Source organism: Rhinopithecus roxellana, chromosome 20 (assembly GCF_007565055.1).
Source record: "Rhinopithecus roxellana isolate Shanxi Qingling chromosome 20, ASM756505v1, whole genome shotgun sequence".
NCBI classification, from domain to species: Eukaryota; Metazoa; Chordata; class Mammalia; order Primates; family Cercopithecidae; genus Rhinopithecus; species Rhinopithecus roxellana.
Window position 1 is genome coordinate 852265 of NC_044568.1, and position 20824 is coordinate 873088.

The following is a 20824-nucleotide window of genomic DNA, read 5'->3' on the forward strand; positions in this document are numbered from 1 at the left end:
CAGTTAAAATAGCAATAAAGAAGGTAAAATACCTAGGAAAAAATACTTAGGCCCCAACTAAGAAGAATTTATGGGGGAAAAATCTTTTCTGGAAAAACACAAGAAGGCTCAAATTACATGTGAATTCCACCGCTAGCTCCCCCAGTCTGTCTTTCTCCTGGCAGTCGTGGTTCTATATCACACCCCACCTCACCCTTTAGCTCAGCCACAGCACCCAGCTCTGCACAATTCCTTATTCTAAATTCTAATTGGCCCAGTTCTTCCTTCATAAATTCCACATCACTGACCCGACCTTGGTCTATTCAGCAATGGCTGGAAACATGAGGTCAGATGCTTTACTGTCCACTGAGCTGGTGCTGTAGGTTGGAATTTTTCTGGAAGGGTCAATAAGTCAAGCAGCCAATGAGTGGCATTTGCAGTACAGTCTGGGAGAATACATGGATGAGAATAACCAAGAAAAAATTGAAAACAAGCAGGAATGCTAGGGGAGGGGCCAGGGGGTATAAAAATGCATGCCTCTAGATACCAAGAGCTTATACCATGGTATGGTGCAACGGTGGGGATAGAGAGACAGATCAGTGGAGCATAAGACAATATTAAAAATGAGTCAAGAATACATAAGAAATTTGTGTATCATAAAAGAGGCATTTCAAATCAGCAGGGAAAAGATGCATTTCATACATTTGTTGTCTAAACATTAAGAGTAGAAATAAAGGTCTTTCTTGAGAGCTCATGCTAAAATGAATGCCAAGGGAAATAATGATTTCAATGTAAAAAAGTGAAACCATAAAAGACTACCAGAAAATATCAGGAAGGACTTTCTAAATACGACAGCAGAGACAGAAACCACACAGGAAAAGGGAAAAATTTGCACTTTATTAAACACACAGACACACACACACACACACACACGCACACATATATAGACACGCACATGCGTTATATGCTGAAAAAAGAACATCTACAAAATTAAAAGGCAAATGAGAAAAAGAAACTGGGAAAACATGTACCACATATGTCATAGGTGAAGGGTTAATATCCTTGAATAATACACAGGAAAATTTATTACAAATAATTTGAAAGAAACAAACTTGAATTTTAAAACAGGCAAAATTAATGATAACAGTGAACATTTCTTTTTTGTTTGTTTGCTTTGGAAGCAGGGTCTTGCTCTGTCACCTAGGCTAGAGTGCAGTGGTGTGATCATGGCTCACTGTAGCCTTGAACTCCCAGCCTCAAGTGATCCTAACATTTCATCCTCACAAGTAGCAGGGAGTATAGGCATGTCCACCATAACTGGCTAATTTTTAAATTTTTTGTAGAGATAGAGACAAGACATTACTATGTTGTCCAGGCTGGTCTGAAACTCCTCGGCTCAAGCAGTCCTCCCACCATGGCCCCCCAAAGTGCTGGGAATGCAGATGTCAGCCGCCAGACCTGGCAGAACGTTTCTTAAATGTTCATCTTCACCAGCAACTTTATGCAGTTTCCATGCAGTATCTCACTGAACTCTTATTAACCTAGGAATTAATCGTTATCATTATTTCAGTTTCCACACAAGGAAACGAAAACTTAAAAGGGTTAAATAGCTTCCCCCAGAGTCAAAAAGTTAATAACTTGAAGAGCCAAGAGTTAAGCTTAGATGTGGCTGTTAATTCACCCCTAATATTGACATGGACTGCAGGCAGTGCAGATCTTAACCCAGGAAATGGTATTTTAAATTCTGCCAAAGTTTACACAATAGAAGCTTATCCTTCAAATGGAGTAATTACGTATTCGCGAAAGGGGCGGGGTTAGAAGAGGGCAGGGTGTCTCAGGCGGTTGAAGCAAATCATCACCCAGCACACAAGTGTTTACATGGCGTTATTGGCTCTATTCATTCTCCTCTCCAGGAACAAAATGAAAGATCGTCACCAAATTATAGTGTCCCCCTTTCAACCGTGCCATGCGTGTGTAATTACAGCTCCTCACATTCTCCACTTTTTATGCTCACGCAATCTCCGTCCATCCAGTCTCAATTAAGGGTTCCCTACTTTTTTTGTCTTTTGCAAATTTTTGGCCTTTTGTTTGCAGTTGTGGGCATGGCGGTACTGATGTGTTACCCACGAAACCCTAAAATATTCTACTTTACATCAAAAGTATAGAAAAGTCTTGTGCTGAGAAGTTTTACTCTCTGTCTACTTTATTCTCTCTTGCCTCTATAGATGAACACTCTTATTAGTTTTTTTTTTTTTTTTGGTGTATCCTGCCAGAGGTGTAATTAACAGTCGACTTTCCCCAGTTACTCAGGAAGCTCAGGCAGGAGGATCACTTGAGCCCAGAAGTTTGAGGCTCCAGTGAGCTATGATCTCGCCACTGTGCTCCAACCTGGGCAACATAGTGAGACCTTGTCTCTAAAAATAATTTTAAAAAGAAAGGATACATACTTAACTTATTGCACCTCCCTTTCTCACACACACAAGAGATACCATGTAATATACACGCTTCAGCACCTTGATTTTTTGTTTGTTTGTTTCACTTAAAAAATACAACCTCGGTTGGGTGCGGTGGCTCACGCCTGTAATCCTAGCATTTTGGGAGGCCAAGGCAGGTGGACTGCTTGAGCTTGAGTTCAGGACACCAGCCTGACTAATATGGTGAAACCCTGTCTCTACAAAAAATATAAGAAGTAGCTGGGCATGGCAGCACGCACCTGTAGTCTTCAGCCACTTGGAGGGCTGACGCGGGAGGATTGCTTGAGCCTGGGAGGTTGAGATTGCAGTGAGCCGAGATTGCGCTGCTGCACTCTAGCCTGGGTGACAAAGTGAGGCCTTGTCTTAAAAAAAAAAAAAAAAGGAAAAAACAAACAAACAAACAAAAACCCACGAGATTTTTTACATATTAATGCAGAGAACTTCCTCATTGTTCTTTATACCTGAGTAGTCTTCCATTATGTGACCACACTATGATTTATTTAAACAACCCCTTCCCAGTGACACTTAGCTTGTTTAAATCTTATGCTACCCTAAACAGGGCTTCAGTGAATAACTGTATCTGTATATTACTTCCTGTGTATGCAGGTTATTTCACCTTCGTCCAATGTGATGGAGTCAAAGGTGAAAAGAATTTGTAATTTTTAAAAAGCATTTCTACTTTGGATAGATAGTGCCAAATTGCCCCCACAGGATGACACCAGTTGGCCCACTCACCAGGAATATGTGTATCTGTTTCTCCACAGCGTTTCAACAGAAACTGTCGGGATGAACATTTAAAATTTTCACTGTAAAATTTTAAATTGTCTACTTCATTTTAAGGTGCATTAGAAAAGGCAGTTTGCACATTGATCCCATGAGTTCACACTCTTAGTTTCATTTTTTAAAATAGGTTTATTTAAATAAAAATGGCAGTACTGAATTGAAGAAAAACATCAAGTAAATATTGTGTTAGTGCAAAAGTAATTGCGGTTTTCGCCATTAATTTCAATGGTGAAAACCGCAATGACTTTTGCACCTACCTAATAATATTACAGGTTGAATGCAGGCATGCAAAGTTATGGCAGCTCATGACAAGCTGGGGAAGTGTTGCCATGATGATTTTTTCTCTTGGGAATAATAAAATCAAGAGGTTTTATGTTCTGTATGCAGGACACTGTGCTTGAGGTTTTATAAAATGTGTACTGTTATTAGACCCATTTTATGGCTGAGGAACCAGAGACTCAGGGGACTCAGGGAGGTTAAGTCACTTGCCTGAGGTCACACAGCTAACTCTGGAGCCTGCGCTTGTTAATCTTCCTCTGTTCTGAGGGTATTTCCAACTGGGACCTTCAGTTGAACCGTGCCTGCCTACCCCCTGGGGAATAGAGCCTCAGGAGCTTTCGTAGCTTGTAAATGCCCAGGGATGACACAGTCTGAACTTGCAATTTGCTTTTCCTTTCTCTTCTATGGACGCTGTTAGCTTGTGTTTCTCTCTGTGTGCCTTGTTACTTATTTTTTTATTCTTTCTTCCTTTGTTTCTTTCTTTCTTTCTTGCTCTATCTCTCATGCCTGATCTAGGAGACTCCTTTCTTTTCTTCTTTCTCTTTCTTTCTCCCTTCCTCCTTCTCCCTCCTTTTCCTCTTTCCCTCTCCCTCTCTTCTTTCCCTTCCTTCCCTCCTATCATGACTCCTCCTCCTTTTTGTCTTTTTTTCTTTTCTTTCTTTTCTGTCTTTGTTTCTCCTTCCTTCTCCTTCCTTCCTTCCTTCATCCTTCCTTCCTTGCCTTCCTTCCTTCCTTCCTTCCTTTCCTTCCTTCTTCCTTCCTCCCTCCTCCCTCCCCTCCCTCCCTCCACCCTCCTCCATCTCTCTCACCTGCGCTTCCTTCCCCGTTAGCTGCCTGTGTCTGGGGTTAAGTGATGACCTAGGATCTGCCTGTCTTTGGTGCTGGGGACTGTTTTCACTAAAAAGACTCTGGTTTTGGGGTGGCAGGGACCCAAGTACTCTGTCACTGGCCGGTGCTGAATTTGTGTGAGATGAAGAGTGTTATCGTCTGTAACCCCCCTGTTAGGTGGGAGACCCTCTGGGGAGGCTGAGGACACTGGGGGACAGCCAGGGGACACTAAGGGGTTCCCACTTGGCTGGCTGCATTTCTGGAGTCTGACAAACTTGGCTTCCAGTCCTGGCTTTCCCACGTCCTTGCTTTGTGACCTTGGGCAAGTTACTTCTCTCAGCCTCAGTTTTCTCATCTGGAATACCAGGATAACAGTCTAACTGCTCTGGGGTGTCAGGAGAATCTGGGGACATGACATAGAGGGCACAGCACAGTGCTTGGCAGGTAGTATGTGCTCAATTCAATAAAATTGGTGGCAGTAAAAGTCACATTCGATGGTTATTTTGTTGTTGTTGTATTCAACAATCTCTCGAATGAAGATTGGAAATGGAAGGAAATTTGGGAATCCAAGCTTGCCTAGTACCAGGCGTGTGGAGATGGAGCCTCAGCAACAGGGAATACTGGGAAGAGGAATCGTGCCAGGATCCTGTGGAAACCTGATTTCCAGGGGTGGGCGAGATGACTGGGGATGATCAAGGGGTGATGTTGGGGCGGGAGTGTAATAGTTTCAGACCTGTTTCTGAGAGCTCTTAAGATGAACTCACTCGGGAGTTTAGGGGATGTGTTCATGGAGTTGGATGCCAGCATTGTTGGGAAGAGGATAGGGAGTCTGGCAGAGGTCCCAAATCCATATTCCTAAAGGGTCCAGGCAGGAAAAGGGAAAGCGTGAAGCAGGCCTGGTGTAAGACAATAGAGAAGAGTGGGGACTGTGGAAAACTAGAAAGCTTATCACTTATCTAAAGGGGGAAACCACTGCTCAGCCCACAGAAACGAGTGATGAGTGTTCAGTGTTGTCACAGCTGGTGATTTCTCAAAAGGAACCAGTATTTCACATTTTTTATTCTTTTTTTTTTTTTGATGCGGAGTCTCGCTCTGTCACCCAGGCTGGAGTGCAGTGGTGCGTTCTCGGTTCACTGCAAGCTTCACCTCCTGGGTTCGTGCCATTCTTCTGCCTCAGCCTCCTGAGTAGCTGGGACTACAGGTGCGTGCCACCACGCCCGGCTAAGTTTTTTGGATTTTTAGTAGAGATGGGGTTTCACCATGTTAGCCCGGATGGTCTTGATCTCCTGACCTTGTGATCCACCTTCCTCGGCATCCCAAAGTGCTGGGATTATAGGCATGAGCCACTGTGCCTGGCCAAAGTTTCACATTTTAATCCGATAGTTCCTGACTTAAATATGGTAAACTTATTTGGATTTCTAAGAAACACCATGTTGGCCAATTGTAGCTTCTTTACAGGCTTGATATAGCTTCTGGGTTCCACACTGTGACTTCTGGGCATGAAGTAAGACCTAGGCCAGGGATGGGACAGGCTCCTGGTGGCCTGGAGGGGTCCAGTCTGTGTGGCCTGGGTGGAAGATCTGACGTAAAATGAGACTGGGGGAGGGATTAAGGCAGAGATGGAAACTGTGTCTTTTTGTTTGTTTGTTTTTGAGTCAAAGTTTCACTCTGTCACTGGAGTGCAGTGGCGCCATCATGGCTCACTGCAGCCTTGAATTCCTGGGTTCAAGCCATCCTCCCACCTTGGCTGGGATTACAGGCATGAGCCACTGCTCCCAGCCAGGAAGCTGCATTTTTTAATGAAATCAAAACCAAACCCCATAGGGAGAGTGATGGCTTGGAGGCCATGAGGATTCCCAGACTCATCTCAGGCTGCGTAGGTACCCACAGTCTTGGTCAATACCCACAGCCTCAAGGCTAGGAAGGGAACGTATTTTGGTTAAAGGCAGGACTGATATTTATGATGATGATGATGATGATGATGATGATGATTATTTTTGAGACGGAGTCTCGCACTGTCACCCAGGCTGGAATACAGTGGTGCAATCTCCGCTCACTGCAAGCTCCACCTCCCGGGTTCATGCCATTCTCCTGCCTCAGCCTCCGGCATAGCTGGGACTACAGGGGCCTGCCACCACGCCCGGCTAATTTTTTGTATTTTTAGGAGAGATGGGGTTTCACCATGTTAGCCAGCATGGTCTCGATCCCCTGACCTCATGATCTGCCTGCTTTGGCCTCCCAAAGTGCTGGGATCATGCATCACAGGCGTGAGCCACTGAGCCTGGCCAGGCAGGACTGATATTTAACCTGCATGCACTGGCACTACTGTACCAATTGTGGAAATATTGAAATACTCTGAAACCGATTGGTGAATAGCCACTGGGTCCTCTGAGCCATTTCCCCCCACCTTCCACTTACCTACACCTGCTTCTGCCAGCTCCTACCACATCCCCTCCATGACATGGTAACTAAAGTGTTGACTCTCAGCACGGCCAGGCTCTGCTGTCCATTCCGTTTGGTCTATGGGCAGTCTCTGAGCCAAGGCAATTATAAATATCTTGACTCACCCCTGGCTGCAGGTAACATGCCTCCCTGGATTGGCTGAAGCACAAAGGAGAAATTTTAGAGGACACAAGGAGGCAGATGGAATTGGAAGGCAGGATGCCAGATCCCCCAGGGACCAGAACCAGGAGCTTCATCCCTGGGGTCATGTAATCTTTGTCTTTGTTTCTCAGGGTTCCTTAGAGCGCACTATAAAAATCAGCGCCAACTGTCATTTGCTACAATGTGGATGAACCTGGAGGATATTATGCTAAGTGAAATAAGCCAGGCACAGAAAGACAAATACTGCATGATTTCACTTAGATGTGGAATCTAATGAAGTTGAACTCATAGAAGTAGAGAGTAGAATGATGGTTACCAGAAGCTGGGGGACAGCAGGAGTCAGGGGGTAAGGAAGAAATGGAGAGATGCTGATCAAAGAGTACAATGTTTCAGATGGGAGGAATTGCCTTTGAGATCTATTGCACAGCAGGGTGACATTATTCAATAATAATGTATGTTTCAAAGTAATTAAGAGAGTAAATTTCGAATGTCTCATGCTAAGAAAATGATAGGCAAGTTAGGTGATGGATATGTTAATTTTCTTGATTTAATCATGCCACATTGTGTGTGGCATGATATCCAGAACAATCAGAACAATCACATTGTACCCCATAAATGCATGCGATTATGATTTGTCAATCAAAAATAAAATCAGCAGCCTCAGCCCTGGAACTGCATGTCTGCTGGCCTCAGGACTGATTACCCGTGTCCCAGCCACTCAGCATATGTGACCCTTGAGCCAAGTGTCCACCTCTGCCCCAGTCAGCTGTGTTCAGGGAATGTGGATATCTCAAAGTACAAGCATGGCTGTTGGGAGGTGTCCATCTCGGAGATGGCATTGGGCTCAGGCAGACATGGATAGGTACCCTGAAAGATGCACCTTAAGGGTCGTGGAGGGAGTCATGAGGACCACAGGTGTGGGAGTGTGGTTTTTAAGCTCTTTCAGGTAGCAGGAAGGAGGAGGGAAGAATCCATTGAGGATGACTTGGTTTGTCTGGCCTGAGGGATTGGGGCAGTGGGTGGGTAGAGTTGGTACCTACAAGTATGATCCCTCTTGAAAGCGGAGGCAGGGGAATGAGGTCAGAGGAGCTCTCCAGCAGTCTCTATATAAGCCTTAAGAAGTCAACATTTCCCTGCAACTTGCTGATTGGTTTTCCTGTCTCTCATCTGGCTCTAATCTGTGCTGCACAGCCCCTTCTAAGTCATTTTCCTGAAATAGCAGGTGTATGGTGCAGGGGTTTGCAGTGACCAACAGTGATGATTGCGCCCTGCAGCTGTCACAACAACCCATTGACCACTGTGTACAGTGCTGTGCTTGCCCTGGGCAAAACACTTTGTCTCTTAGTCCTTTGGTTTCCTCTTCTGTAAAATAGGGGTAGTAAATAGTATGCACTTTATAGGGCTGTTACAAGGATCAAATGCATTAATGCCTGATAAATCCCTTAAAATAGTTCCTGGCATGAGTAAATGTTCAATAAATGTTAACTCTCATTTATTAAGTATTTATTGAGCATCTTGTATATGCCAAGTACAGTTTATGCCCTGGGGGTATAATGGTGAGCAAAATTTCCTCACCTTGCATGCAGTGAAGTGTGGAAGAGATGCAATTAAGCGTGGATTTACAAGTCAGTGATTTAAGTGCTGTGATGGCGAGGATTTAGAGTTTAAGTTCCATGAGAGCAGAATCTCTTATGTTCACAGCTGTATCCTCAATGCCTAGGAAGAACTCGGCCCTCAGTATACATTTGCTAGGTGAATGAATGAATGAGTCAAGTTCTATCTTAGCTGCATGTGAAGGTGAGGTGTCAATGGAGTGAAGTTGGGAGTGAGGAGAGAAGGGAGAGGAACTTGGTGTGAACCCCATCTCTGCAAGGGTCCAGCTGGGTCACCTTGGTGAAGTTACTCTGTAGTCAGGGTCTGTTTCATTGTTGCTAAAATGGGAACAAGTGATACCTTCTGTATGGCATGTCATGAGGATTGGAGAGAGTGCGTGTGACACACCCAGCATACACATGCAACTCTCAAGCAATGTGTTGAGACTGGGTGTGGTGATTCACACCTGTAATTCTAGTACTTTGCAAGGCTGACGCGGGCAGATCACTGGAGCCCAGGAGTTTGAGACCAGCCTGGGCAACATAGCAAAAACCGTGTCTCTGCAAAAAATAAAAATTAGCTGGGCATGGTGGCATGTGCCTTCAATCCCAGCTACTCAGGAGGCTGAGGTGGAAGGGTTGCTTGAAGCTAGGAGGCGGAGACTGCAGCGAGCTGTGATCGTACCACTGCACTCCAGCCTGGGTGACAGAGCAAGCCCCTGTCTCAACAAAACAAAACAAAACACGCAAACAAAAAAAGAAATGTACTTTCTTTTCCCTTCCCGTTCTTTGTGCCTCTTGGTATCTCCTCTTGTTTAAGAGACTGTTGAGATGGAGAACTGAATCATTTTTGGTCAGAAATGCTTGAGTCCTTGTCCTGGAGATCGCTCAAGAAAATATTTATATGAAGGAAAGTGCAAAACCAACAGAGGCAATTTGTTATTAGTTGCAATTTTGCCCCAGATCTTAAAGTAGAGCTCACAAGGCCTTCAGGGACTCCTTTCTTCTGTACTAGGTAAGACTAAGGAAATTCAAACCTGAACTCAAACCTAAGTCTTGGCCTCTGTAAGATCAATTTATCAGAGAACCCAGAAGGGACCACAAGAGCCAAGAGTAGAGACAGAATGTGTCCTAGGTCTTGGAGTGGAGCTGGCTCAGGCCACTTGTACCAAGGGTCTCAGGGCAAGACTATGAGACTTGGATCCAGCAGCGTCCTGGGAGAGGTGAAGGACGTAAGGGAGAAGAGAAAGATGGAAAGGTGCCTTTTAACCTCCATGTGAGCTCCCGCATTGGGGTCTGGCCAATCCGAGTGTTGGAATCCATCCAATTAAATCAACTCTGCCTCCTTAGAGGTTAAGTAGGGGTGTGAGAGAACCTTGAGCTTCCCCTACAAACCAATACCAGTCATGAACAGGGGTTCCTTTTTTATTATTATTGAAGTTCTGGGGTATATGTGCAGAATGTGCAGGTTTGTTACATATATATACACGTGCCATGGTGGTTTGCTGCACCCATCAACCTGTCATCTACGTTAGGTATTTCCCCTAATGCCTCCCCTAGTCCCCCACCCCCCGACAGGTCCCAGTGTATGATGGTCCCCTCCCTGTGTCGATGTGTTCTCATTGTTCAACTCCCACTTGTGAGTGAGAACATGCGGGGTTCGGTTTTCGAACAGGTGTTCCTTTTTAGGTGGGTTTGAAGCACTGAATTCCCAACTTTAAGGTGGATGCCCAAGAAGCACAATGGGAACTGTTCTGTGGCACAGAGCAAGGGGACTCTTAGAGGAACCATATGTATTCAGTTAGTCTCATTGTCCAGAGATAGAGACATGGCTGGTTAACCTGCCAAAAAGGAGCCCTTAGTTTTTGTCTTGGGATTTCCAAGCCCTGTTGTTGTTACTAGGATAGCACGTCAATCTTTGAGCAGGACGGGTGATTACTGGGGTCCTTCTGCAACTGAGAGCACTACAGCATCCCACTGGTCAAAGCAGAGAAGACCTCTCAAACTTGGCTGTCCAGAGCTCTGTAAGGACCAGTACTTCATCTGCTGACTGCAGAGGGTAGGAATGTCATGAAACTTCGTAGCTCATTAAGAAGATAGGAAGCAATGAAAGCCTGCAGTGGCTGAGGATTCTTCAGTCAGGTTTATTGAGATATACATTTCCTATGGTAAAAGTCACTTAAAAAATTTTTTTTGAGACAGGGTCTTGCTCTGCCACCCATGTTGGAGTGCAGTGGCCTGATCATAGCTCACTGCAGCCCTGAACTCCTGGGCTCAAGTGATCCTCCCACTTTGGCCTCCTTAGTAGCTAAAACTACAGGCATGCACCACTATGCCTGGCTTTAATACATATATATGGTAGAGGCAGTGTCTCACTGTGTTGCCCAGGCTGGTCTCAAAGTCCTGGGTTCAAGCTCAAGAAGTCCTTCCACCTTGTCCTCCTGAAGTGTTGGATTTGCAGGCATGAGCTACTGTGTCTAGCAAAATTCACTTTTTTTCTTTTTCTTTCTTTCTTTTTTTTTTTTTTTTTGAGACAGAGTCTTGCTCTGTCACCCAGGCTGGAGTGCAGTGTTGTGATTTCGGCTTCGAGCAATTCTTCTAACTCAGCCTCCCAAGTAGCTGGGACTACAGGCGGGCCACCACGCCCAGCTAATTTTTTTTCATTTTTAGTAGAGACAGGATTTCACCATGACCTCAGGTGATCCACCCACCTCGGCCTCCCAAAGTGCTGGGATTACAGGTGTGAGCCACTGCGCCAGGCTGCAAATTCACTTTTAAAACTATAAAGTAAAATTCATCACAGTTAATATAGAGACCACTCCAATATCCAAAACAAAAAAGTTCCTGCATCTGCCTCTTTGTAGTTAATTCCCTTTCCACCTCCAACCCCTTTTAACCACTGGTGTTTTCTGTCCCCATAGTTTTGTGTTTTTCAGAACATTTAGAAATGGAACCACACAGTGTGTAGCCTTTTGTATTGGACATCTTTGTTTTACCAGAATGCTTTCGAGGTTCATGAATGCTGCTGCATGTGCCAATAGTTCATTCCTTTTTACTGCTGAAAAGTATTCCACCGTGTGGATGCCTCACACTGTATCCATTCACACGCTGAACAACTTTTGGGTCGTTTCCAGTTTTGGGCTATTATAAATAAGGTGGTTATAAACCTTCATGTATGGATTTGGTTTTTTCTCCCCCCCGCCCCCCCCCCCCCCCCCCCCCCCCCCGCCGTTGCCCAGGCTGGAGTGCAGTGGCACAATCTTGGCTCACTGCAACCTCTGCCTCCTAGGTTCAAGTGATTCTCATGCCCCAGCCTCCCAAGTAGCTGGGACTACAGGCATGTGCCACCACACTCGGCTAATTTTTGTATTTTTAAGAGAGACGGAATTCCTCTATGTTGGCCAGGCTGGTCTCGAACTCCTGATCTCAAGTGATCTGCCCGCCTCAGCCTCCCAAAGTGCTGGGATACAGGCGTGAGCCACTGTGCCCGGCCTGGATGTTTTCATTTCACCGAAAAATAGGATTCCTGGGTCCTAGGAGAGTTCCAGTTTCTGTTCTTTCCTCACTAACACTTGATATCATTGGTTTTAGTTTTCTAAAATTTTAGCAACTCTGGTAGGTATGTGATATGGTTAGGCTTTGTGTCCCCACCCAAATCTCATCTTGAATTGTAATCCTCATAATCCACATGTGCCAAGGGAGAGGTCGGGTGGAGGCAATTGAATCCTGGGGGCCATTTCCCCCATGTTGTTCTCGTGTTGGTGAGTGAGTTCTCATGCGATCTGATGGTTTTATAAGGGGCTTGTCCCCCTTCCCTCGGCACTTCAAGAAAATTGGCTGTTAGTCAATTAAATCTCTTTCCTTTATAAATTACCCAATCTCAGGCAGGTCTTTATAGCAGTATGAAAGCAGACTAATACAGTATGGAATTATTTCAAATTTTGAAAAGAAACAGTTTCCTTAGGAGAAACACTCATCACATTCACAGCACACAAAAGAATGTCTACATAGTGTATCTGTTTATTTGCTTACATTTTCATTTTCTGTCACTGTTATTAGAATCAAATTTTAAAGGAAGCATCTGTGGCAGCATCAATAAATGCATACGAATGTATGAATGAAGGAAGGAAGAAACGGGTAGCATGTACCTGGCTAAGGTGTCAGATCAGCCCAGGGTTCGATCCTAAGGCCCAAGTTATTAACTTCTGCCATGTACTTTTTTTTTTTTTTTTTTTTAAAGAGAAGGAGGGTCTTGCTCTCTTGCCCAGGCTGGAGTGCAGTGATGCAACCATGCTCACACGTAGCCTTGAATTCCTGGGCTCAAGTGATCTTCCCACTTCAATCTCCTGAGTAGCTGGGACTACAGGCATGTGCCATCACACCTGGCTAATTTTTTGTTTTTGTAGAAATGGGGGTCTTACTATATTGCCCAGGCTGATCTTGAACTCCTCGCCTCGAGCGATCCTCCCATCTTGGCCTCTCAAAGTGTTGGGGTTATAGGTGTGAGACACTGTACCTGGCCTGCAATACACAACAGAGAAAGCAACTTTTACAGAAAGAGTTCTCTTGAACTAAAACCGATTCTGTGAAGAAAGAATCTCTTGAAGAAGAAAAAGAAATGCAGAGCCAAAGGCTTATGAAGGCCTAAGGCCTGTTTGGGAGTGGGGGTGCGCCCTGAGTGCTGAGAATGTATATAGTACGTGCGCATGTGGGTGGGTGGGAGGAGGGGGCTTAGCTGGAGATCACCTTGGACAAGTAGTAATAACAATCATGCAAAAGCTTATGCTGCTTGCTATGTTCCAGGTGGTGCTAAGATCTCTAGACAGGTTCATTCATTTATGCTTCCCAACAGTCTTATAAGCAGGGCACTAGCACTATCAGCATTTTACAGATAGGGAAACTGAAGCACAAAAAGATCAGATTAGCCGGGCATGGTGGTGTGCACCTGTAGTCCCAGCAATTTGGGAGGCTGAGGCAGGAGGATCATTTGAGACCAGGAATTTGAACCAGCCTGGGCAACGTAACAAGAAGCCCTCTCTACAAAAAAAATTTTAAAAATTCACTGGGCAGGCCTGGCACAGTAGCTTGTGCCTGTAATCCCAGCACTTTGGGAGGCCAAGGGAAGTAGATCACCTGAGATCAGGAATTCAAGATCAACCTGGCCACCATGGTGAAACCCCGTCTCTATTAAAAATACAAACAATTAGCCGGGCGTAGGGGTGCACACCTGTAGTCCCAGTTACTCGGGAGGTTGAGACAGGAGAATAGCTTAAACCCAGGAGGCAGAGGTTGCAGTGAGCCGAGATTGTGCCACTGCACTCCAGCCCGGGTGAAAAGAGCAAAACTCCATCTCCAAAAAAAAAAAAAAAAAAAAAAATTGGCATAGTTGCATGCACCTGTAGTCCCAGCTACTCAGGAAGCTGAGGCAGGAGAATCACTTGAGCCGAGGAAGTCGAGGCTCCAGGGAGTTATAATCATGCCACTCCACTCCAGCCTGGGTGACAGAGCAAAACCCTGTCTCTTAAAAAACAAAAGAAAATAAAAAACCCTTAAATAACTTGCTCAAAGTCCCACAGCTTAGAGCCCAGGAAGTTTATCCAAGTCTACCTTTTACCACTGCCCTGCACTGCCGGGCTATGAAGGGCATATTTATTGATTAGGAAATTATGTAAGCTTCTGTGAGATATAGCTCCCAAAATATAGTGACTTAAACAAGGCAGAAATTAGGTTTTTCTCTCAGGGGTCAGCCCAAAGGGACAAAATTCAAGGCTGGTAGGGTGGTTTTGTCCTTTCCACATGTGGCTGTAAGTTTGGGTCCAAGGTGGTCACTTCCAGTTCCCACTATCTTTGAACCAGTGGGAAGAGGGAAAGGCGCAAGGAAGTATGCATTTCCATTTGAAGGGAATGGCCCTGGAGCACACACATCCCATTGGCTGCAACTCAGCACCATGGCCGCACCAAGCTGCAAGAGATGCTGGGAAATGTGGCCTCTATCTGGATAGCCATGCTCTCTGCTAAAACTCGAGGGTTTGACTATTAAAGGGAAGAATGGATATTGGTGGGAAACCAGCAGTCTCTGCCACAACTTGCGAACTGTCCATTGGGCTTTGAACTTTATTCTGTCAGTGATGAGGAGCTGACCATGGTCTCTAAGCAGGGAGGTTTCACGTCCAGACTTGAGTTTTTGATCACTGCAGAAGCATGCTTGGAGATTAAAAGTGGTGAGAAAGAAAAGTCAGGAGCCCTGTTTAGATGATGTGTCTGTCACTTTGTTTTCCCATCTCTGGAGTCCCTGCCACAGGCAGGAGCCTGTAGGTTGGGTTCCCAGGCAGGCCCAAATGGAGGTTTGCAGGCAGGGTGAGTGTGCATAGGGCTGCAAAGGGAGCAGTCAGCTGTCTTTGTCCTTCGTTCCTTCCACAACTATTTGTCCAGCACCATGTCTGGGCACAGGGCTCCAGCAATGGTCCCAACAGGTACAATGACCTCTGGGGACCAAGTTCAGTTCCTGTTGAGTTCTCCAGTGCCTCTCGATGTAGGATGAACCCTTGGCATGGTCCGCTGATGTTGGCTCCTTCTGTTGTTTCTCTTGGCTCCAGGATCCCCGGAGCAAACACAAGTTTAAGATCCACACGTACTCCAGTCCCACGTTTTGTGACCACTGTGGGTCATTGCTGTATGGACTCATCCATCAGGGGATGAAATGTGACAGTAAGTACTTTTTCTCTCTGGGGGCATCTGCTGATGGCAGAAGCAATGGGAAGGGGCTGCTTCCTCTTGGTTTGGGGTCCAGGTGTGCCACATATTCCCTCCATCCTGGTTGGGGCTGGTGTCCCAGTTGTCTGTTGCTGCATAACGATCCTCCCACCCCAAAACACTGTGGCTGAAGACAATTAACATTTTTTTAGCTCATGACTCTGCAAGGCAGTCCTTTGAATCTGTGCTGGCCTCAGACAATGTCATGCATGTCCATAAAGCATGAACTCATGCTTCATGGTGGATTAGCAGGTGGAGGTAGGCTGGGAGCTGTCTGGGCCTCGGTGGCCTCACTCACATGTCCGGCAGGACGGCTGGCTGTCATCTGGGTGATGGAGATGACCAGGCCACGTGTCTTTCCTTCTCAGTAGGCTAGGCTGGATTTGCATGTATGGAGGTCACAGGGTCCTGAGTTCCTCAGGAGGGCAAGCCCCATTGGCAGACACACTTCAAGTCTCTACTTGTGTCTGTTTGCTCCTGATCCACTGGTCAAAGCAAGTGGCATGTGAGATGCACAGTCACAGTGTGGGAAGGGACAGTCCATGGCTGTTGACACCTGGAGGCATGAACAAATTATGGGCATTTCGGCAGCCATGCATCACCACTGTTTTCAGCATTGAGATGTGGGGCTGATGCATTCTTTGCATGGAGAAGACCTGTGGCCCTGCAGCACCCACAAGTTTGTGCTGGAGGAGGAAAGAGCATCATTCTCTGGCCAGGATGTGGTAGGAAAGGCAAATGGGGTGGGATTCCTCTTTATGAGGCCAAGGCCCAGATGGCTTGTGGGGCAGGGGAGCAGATAGGCTTTGAGAGCTATGGCCACAAAGCTACAGGGAGGCTGGAGGTGCTAGTGGCGCCCACAGGCCTGTTGGTCTGCAGCAGGCTGGGCAGTCATGAGGCTGGTGCTACCCCTATCACAAGGGTCCTAAGGCTCAGAGGACAGAGGGAGAAAATCACAGGGCAGAGAGTGACAGAGAGGAGTGTGAGGGTGAATAAGGGTGGTAGAGGGCAAGAGAGACAATAAGAAACACACACGCATAGACAGAGACAGATGCAGGGGAAAGATGGACACATGCAACCCTAACACAGGGAGGAATGTGGGGTGTGGAAGCTGCAGAGAAACTCAGCTAGAGAGAGATTCAGGCAAAAGGAGGGACAGGCAGACACACAGACCAACAGATAAGCCAGGTGCGGTGGTTCACTCCTGTAATCCTAACACTTTGGGAGGCTGAGGCGGGTGGATCACCTGAGGTCAGGAGTTCGAGATCAGCTTGGCCAACATGGCAAAACCCCATCTCTACTAAAAATACAAAAATTAGCTGGGAGAGATGGTGGACGCCTGTAATCCCAGCTACTCGGGAGACTGAGGCAGGAGAATCGCTTGAACATGGGAAGGGGAGGTTGCAGAGAGCCGAGATCACGCCACTGCACTCCAGCCTGGGTGACAGAGCTAGACTCTCAAAGAAGAAGAAAAAAAGATAAAATGATTGGTATGGACACAGACAGAGATGCCATCACACAAGGCTCATGCAGAGGTGTAGAGATGGAGAGACCAGAGACAGAGACAGAAGCACACATGGAGAGCCACAGAGGAGAGAGAGAGAGGCAGAGAGACACAGCTGGAGAAGAGGAGAGACAAAGAGGCCAGAGGCAAGTGCAGAGAGTGGAACAGACCAGTTCACAAATGTGGCCAAGGCAGTAAGACACGTGCAGAAGTGGGACAGCAGAGATAAGAGACATGCAGCAATGTGGGAACAGTGAGACAGACATAGAAACATGGTGAGAGCTGCAGGGGGACAGTGAGGCTGGAGCCTTCTGCCTGCAGGACACCAGCTCCTCTTACCACACATGGGGCCCTAATGTAGGGGCAGTGCCCCTGCGTCGAAGATAGTGGTGGGTGGGAGCTCAGCCTGGTGCTTGAGTCCCAGAGGGCTCTCCCTTCCCTCCCAACAACTCATTTCCAGTTTTTGTAATAGGCCTGCCTCCTCCTGGGAATTGGGTGGTCTGAGAAGGGTCCCTTGCCCCCAGATACCTTGAAATTGGGGCCCATGGGGTGACTTGGCCTCTCCTGCCTTCTCCAACTGGAACTAGTGTACCCCTGGAGAATCCTGGGTTCCTGGCACACCTTCCTGGAGCAGGGCATTATTGCTCAGGACCTAGGGGAAATCACCCACCACATTGAAATAGACACAGATACTGTACGGAGGAATGCACAGAGGGAGTGGATATCCTATAACATGAGAGACGGCTGCAGGCCAAATTCAGCTGACAGGCACATTTCATCCACCTTGCCCTCGCTCTAAATCTTTTTCCTTGTAATTAGTTGTGGTGGACACTATGGTCAGCCCAGACCCCTTCTTCAGGGTCCCACCCCATCCCCTAGCTGTGGGTTCACAGTGGTGCCCCATCCTGCATAATTGCCCGAGGTAATGCCCCTTCCAGGGCGACTGGATGATTGCAGTGCCCAGCCCTCTTGTCTCAGTTTGGAACAGCTTTGAAGGATCATCTCAGCTCTGGGCTCCCCTTCACATCAGCTTTGGTTGCATCCACATGGCAAGCCAACTTCTCTTCCCAAGAGCACTCCCTAAAAACCTTGTGCCCTAAACTCCCCATCTCAGGCTCTTTCCAGGGAACCCAACCGATTAGCTGTCAATATTTTAAAATTAGAGCTGTCACATACACAGTGAGATTCCTGCATATGCTGAGAAATGGGAAATGTTGCTGCCCTGTTCCCCACTTGGCCAAGTTGCCGCCATCCCCTTAGCTTTCCTCACTCATGTGACCAGCCAGCCTGTGAGCATTGAAGTTGGTGACTCTGGCTTCAGAGCCTTAAGGGGTGTGGGGTGTGCTTGCTTCAGGCTGCACCCTTGGCCTTGGGTGGGGAACAGACAAGTACCTCCTTTACCCATCAGGGTTCAGGGGGAAGAGTTGGAGAAGCCCTTCTGATGAGATCTTGGCAGGCAAGTTGGTCTCAACCAGGCTGGTGATTTCTCAGCTGCCTCAAGGGAGGGGAACAGGAAGGACTCAGCGGTCCTGGGTGGGGCAGATGTCTGCAGCCCCCAGCCTGGGTGAGCCTAAGCAGCATCCCCTCTCTCTGCCCTCACAGCCTGCATGATGAACGTGCACAAGCGCTGCGTGATGAACGTCCCCAGCCTCTGTGGCACAGACCACACGGAGCGCCGCGGCCGCATCTACATCCAGGCCCACATCGACAGGGATGTCCTCATCGTCCTCGGTAGGTGACCCTGGGGCTCCACTGGTTCCTGACCTTGCTTGACCTGTGTGATTGAGGAAGGGAGGAAGGTGGAGGGGTAGGGCAGTCCAGGGATTGGGGAGGGGGTGTGGCACTGCTTCTGTCCCCTGCCCTGCCCACGGCAGCCCCTCGCTGCAGCAGGGGGGTATTTAGAAACTGTACACCCTCAAAGCTACGTCCTTCAGCACCCCAGGCTAGGTTGGGTTCAGAGAGGAGACGTCTGAGTTCCTTGGACTTCTAACTTCCTCAGGATCCTCCACTTCTCTTCTCTCTTCATTTCTCACTGTTTTTTTACAGTTATCTTTTGGAGTGGGTAGTTGCGTTTCCTTTACTCAGGTAGCGGAGAAGGGAAGCTTGCTTCTTCCCCAATCTTTTCCAGCAAGAAATATGGCGTCTTGATGATAAACAGCAAATTTGGAGAATATAATATCTTGGGAAGGAGGGGGTTGGAGGGTGCAATTCAGGGACTTTCCACATATTTGAAAGATTTATTTCTTGAACCTGACGGTGGCTACGCTGTAATTTTATTATTCTGTATACTTTCTGCATGTCTAAAATATTTCATGATAATTAGAAAGCAGGATGGTACAATCTGCCGGGAGATGCAGTGAGAGGAGGGGCTGGTGGCGGGGGGTGGGGGGCGGGGGCGGGGCTGTCACTCATTTATCCCAGCATTCAAGACATACTTGGCTCTGATGTGAGAAGTTCAAGCAAAATTGGAACTCAGCTGCACTGGCTTGAGGAATACTCAGCCATAAGCCCCGGTGTAACCGGCACTGAGCCGGCTGGGAGTGGAGCTAAAACTTTGCAGGAATTTCTTCTCGAAGGCTGGTGACAAACTACTGTTGACTTTATATATCTAATGAATATAAACAAGGGTTTATGAATTAGTAACTCAGGAAATTGATTGTGGAAGAGATTAATTTTGCAAAAATTAGTCTATTTCTGAGGCCTCAGACTGGTTCAGTAGCTCTGATGTGCTGAGCCCTGGGTTGGGGAGGGGCTTTACGTAAACTGTAAAAGCTGAGAAATACTTATCCCTGTACAATATAATTCTTTTAAACTTGAGATTTTGTGAAGCCCAGTGAGATTTTAGAAAATGTGCAATCCATTGCATCATTATGTTTTTCTCCAAGTGGTTGCCTGCCTCCCAGTGGGATGCTTGGAGGCCCCAGGGGAAATCCCGCAGTTGCAGGTTCAAGAGAAGCCAGTTTTCCCCACTGATTGTCTGAGTCCCGATGCTGGTGAGACAAAAATAAGACTCTGCTTCCCTCTGGTGTCATTCTCTGGGAACTACACTCATTCCAAAGCATGACTGAAGGCCGCAACATTTATGGATCACATGGAATGTGCGGTGCTCTAAACCTTACCTGTTATTTTTTTCCATCTTCACAACATTGCAAAATCTCTATTATTCTTGCTTGAGATGGAGACTCCATCTGTCGCCCAGGCCGGAGTGCAGTGGTACCTACCACAGCCGCCTCCTGCCAAATACTCAACTCACTGGAACCTCCACCTCCCAGGTTCGAGCGATTCTCCTGCCTCAGCCTCCTGAGTAGATGGGATTACAGGCGCACACCACCACTCCTGGCTAATATTTGTATTTGTAGTAGAGACAGGGTTTCACCATGTTGGCCAGGCTAGTCTAGAACTCCTGACCTCAAGGGATCAGCCTACCTCGGCCTCCCAAAGTGCTGGGATTATAGCTGTGAGTCACTGCACCCGATCTTCTATTACTTTTGTTTTATGAACAAATAAGCCACGGCTCAGAGAAGTTATACTCCAAGAGCTCACACCATTTGCGGTAATAATAAAACAATAGCTGACATGTGTTGAGTTTTAAAAATGTGTTAATCATTGTGAAAAGCACTTAGAGGCAGTATCTGATTGATGTTTTTTCAACAACTCAAATGAGGTAAGTTATTATCATTCTGTCCATCAGAAAATACACTTCCTCACCTAGGTCTGTTTCACTCAAAAGTACTATAGACTAGGTTCTTTTTAAGTTTAGTTTCGCTTCTCTATGCCCTCCGCTGTATTTATTCTCTATGCCCTCCACCATATTTATTCTCTATGTCCTCCACCATATTTATTCTCTATGCCCTCCACCATATTTATTCCTTTTGTGGTTTGGCTAGGGCACCCCTTATGGGCATTCCTTAGGGAGTCTTTGTTCTGATGTGGTATAGTACAACATTTCTTCAAGTTCAAAGTCAAAGTCTTCCCCCTTAATCATAGATATGCTGTGACCTTCGAGAGCCTGGATCACAAGCCCCTGA

At 46.7% G+C, this 20824-nt stretch overlaps 1 protein-coding gene across 2 annotated transcripts in view; it reads left to right on the forward strand.

Moving 5' to 3' along the window:
* Positions 1 to 20824, forward strand: part of PRKCB (protein kinase C beta) — a 392285-nt gene that overhangs the window by 181587 nt on the left and 189874 nt on the right. For both annotated transcript variants that reach the window (XM_030924982.1, XM_030924983.1), the window contains exons 4-5: positions 15136 to 15247; positions 18399 to 18527. In XM_030924982.1, coding sequence (XP_030780842.1) covers positions 15136 to 15247; positions 18399 to 18527 — 241 coding nt within the window. The remainder of the gene's footprint in view (positions 1 to 15135; positions 15248 to 18398; positions 18528 to 20824) is intronic.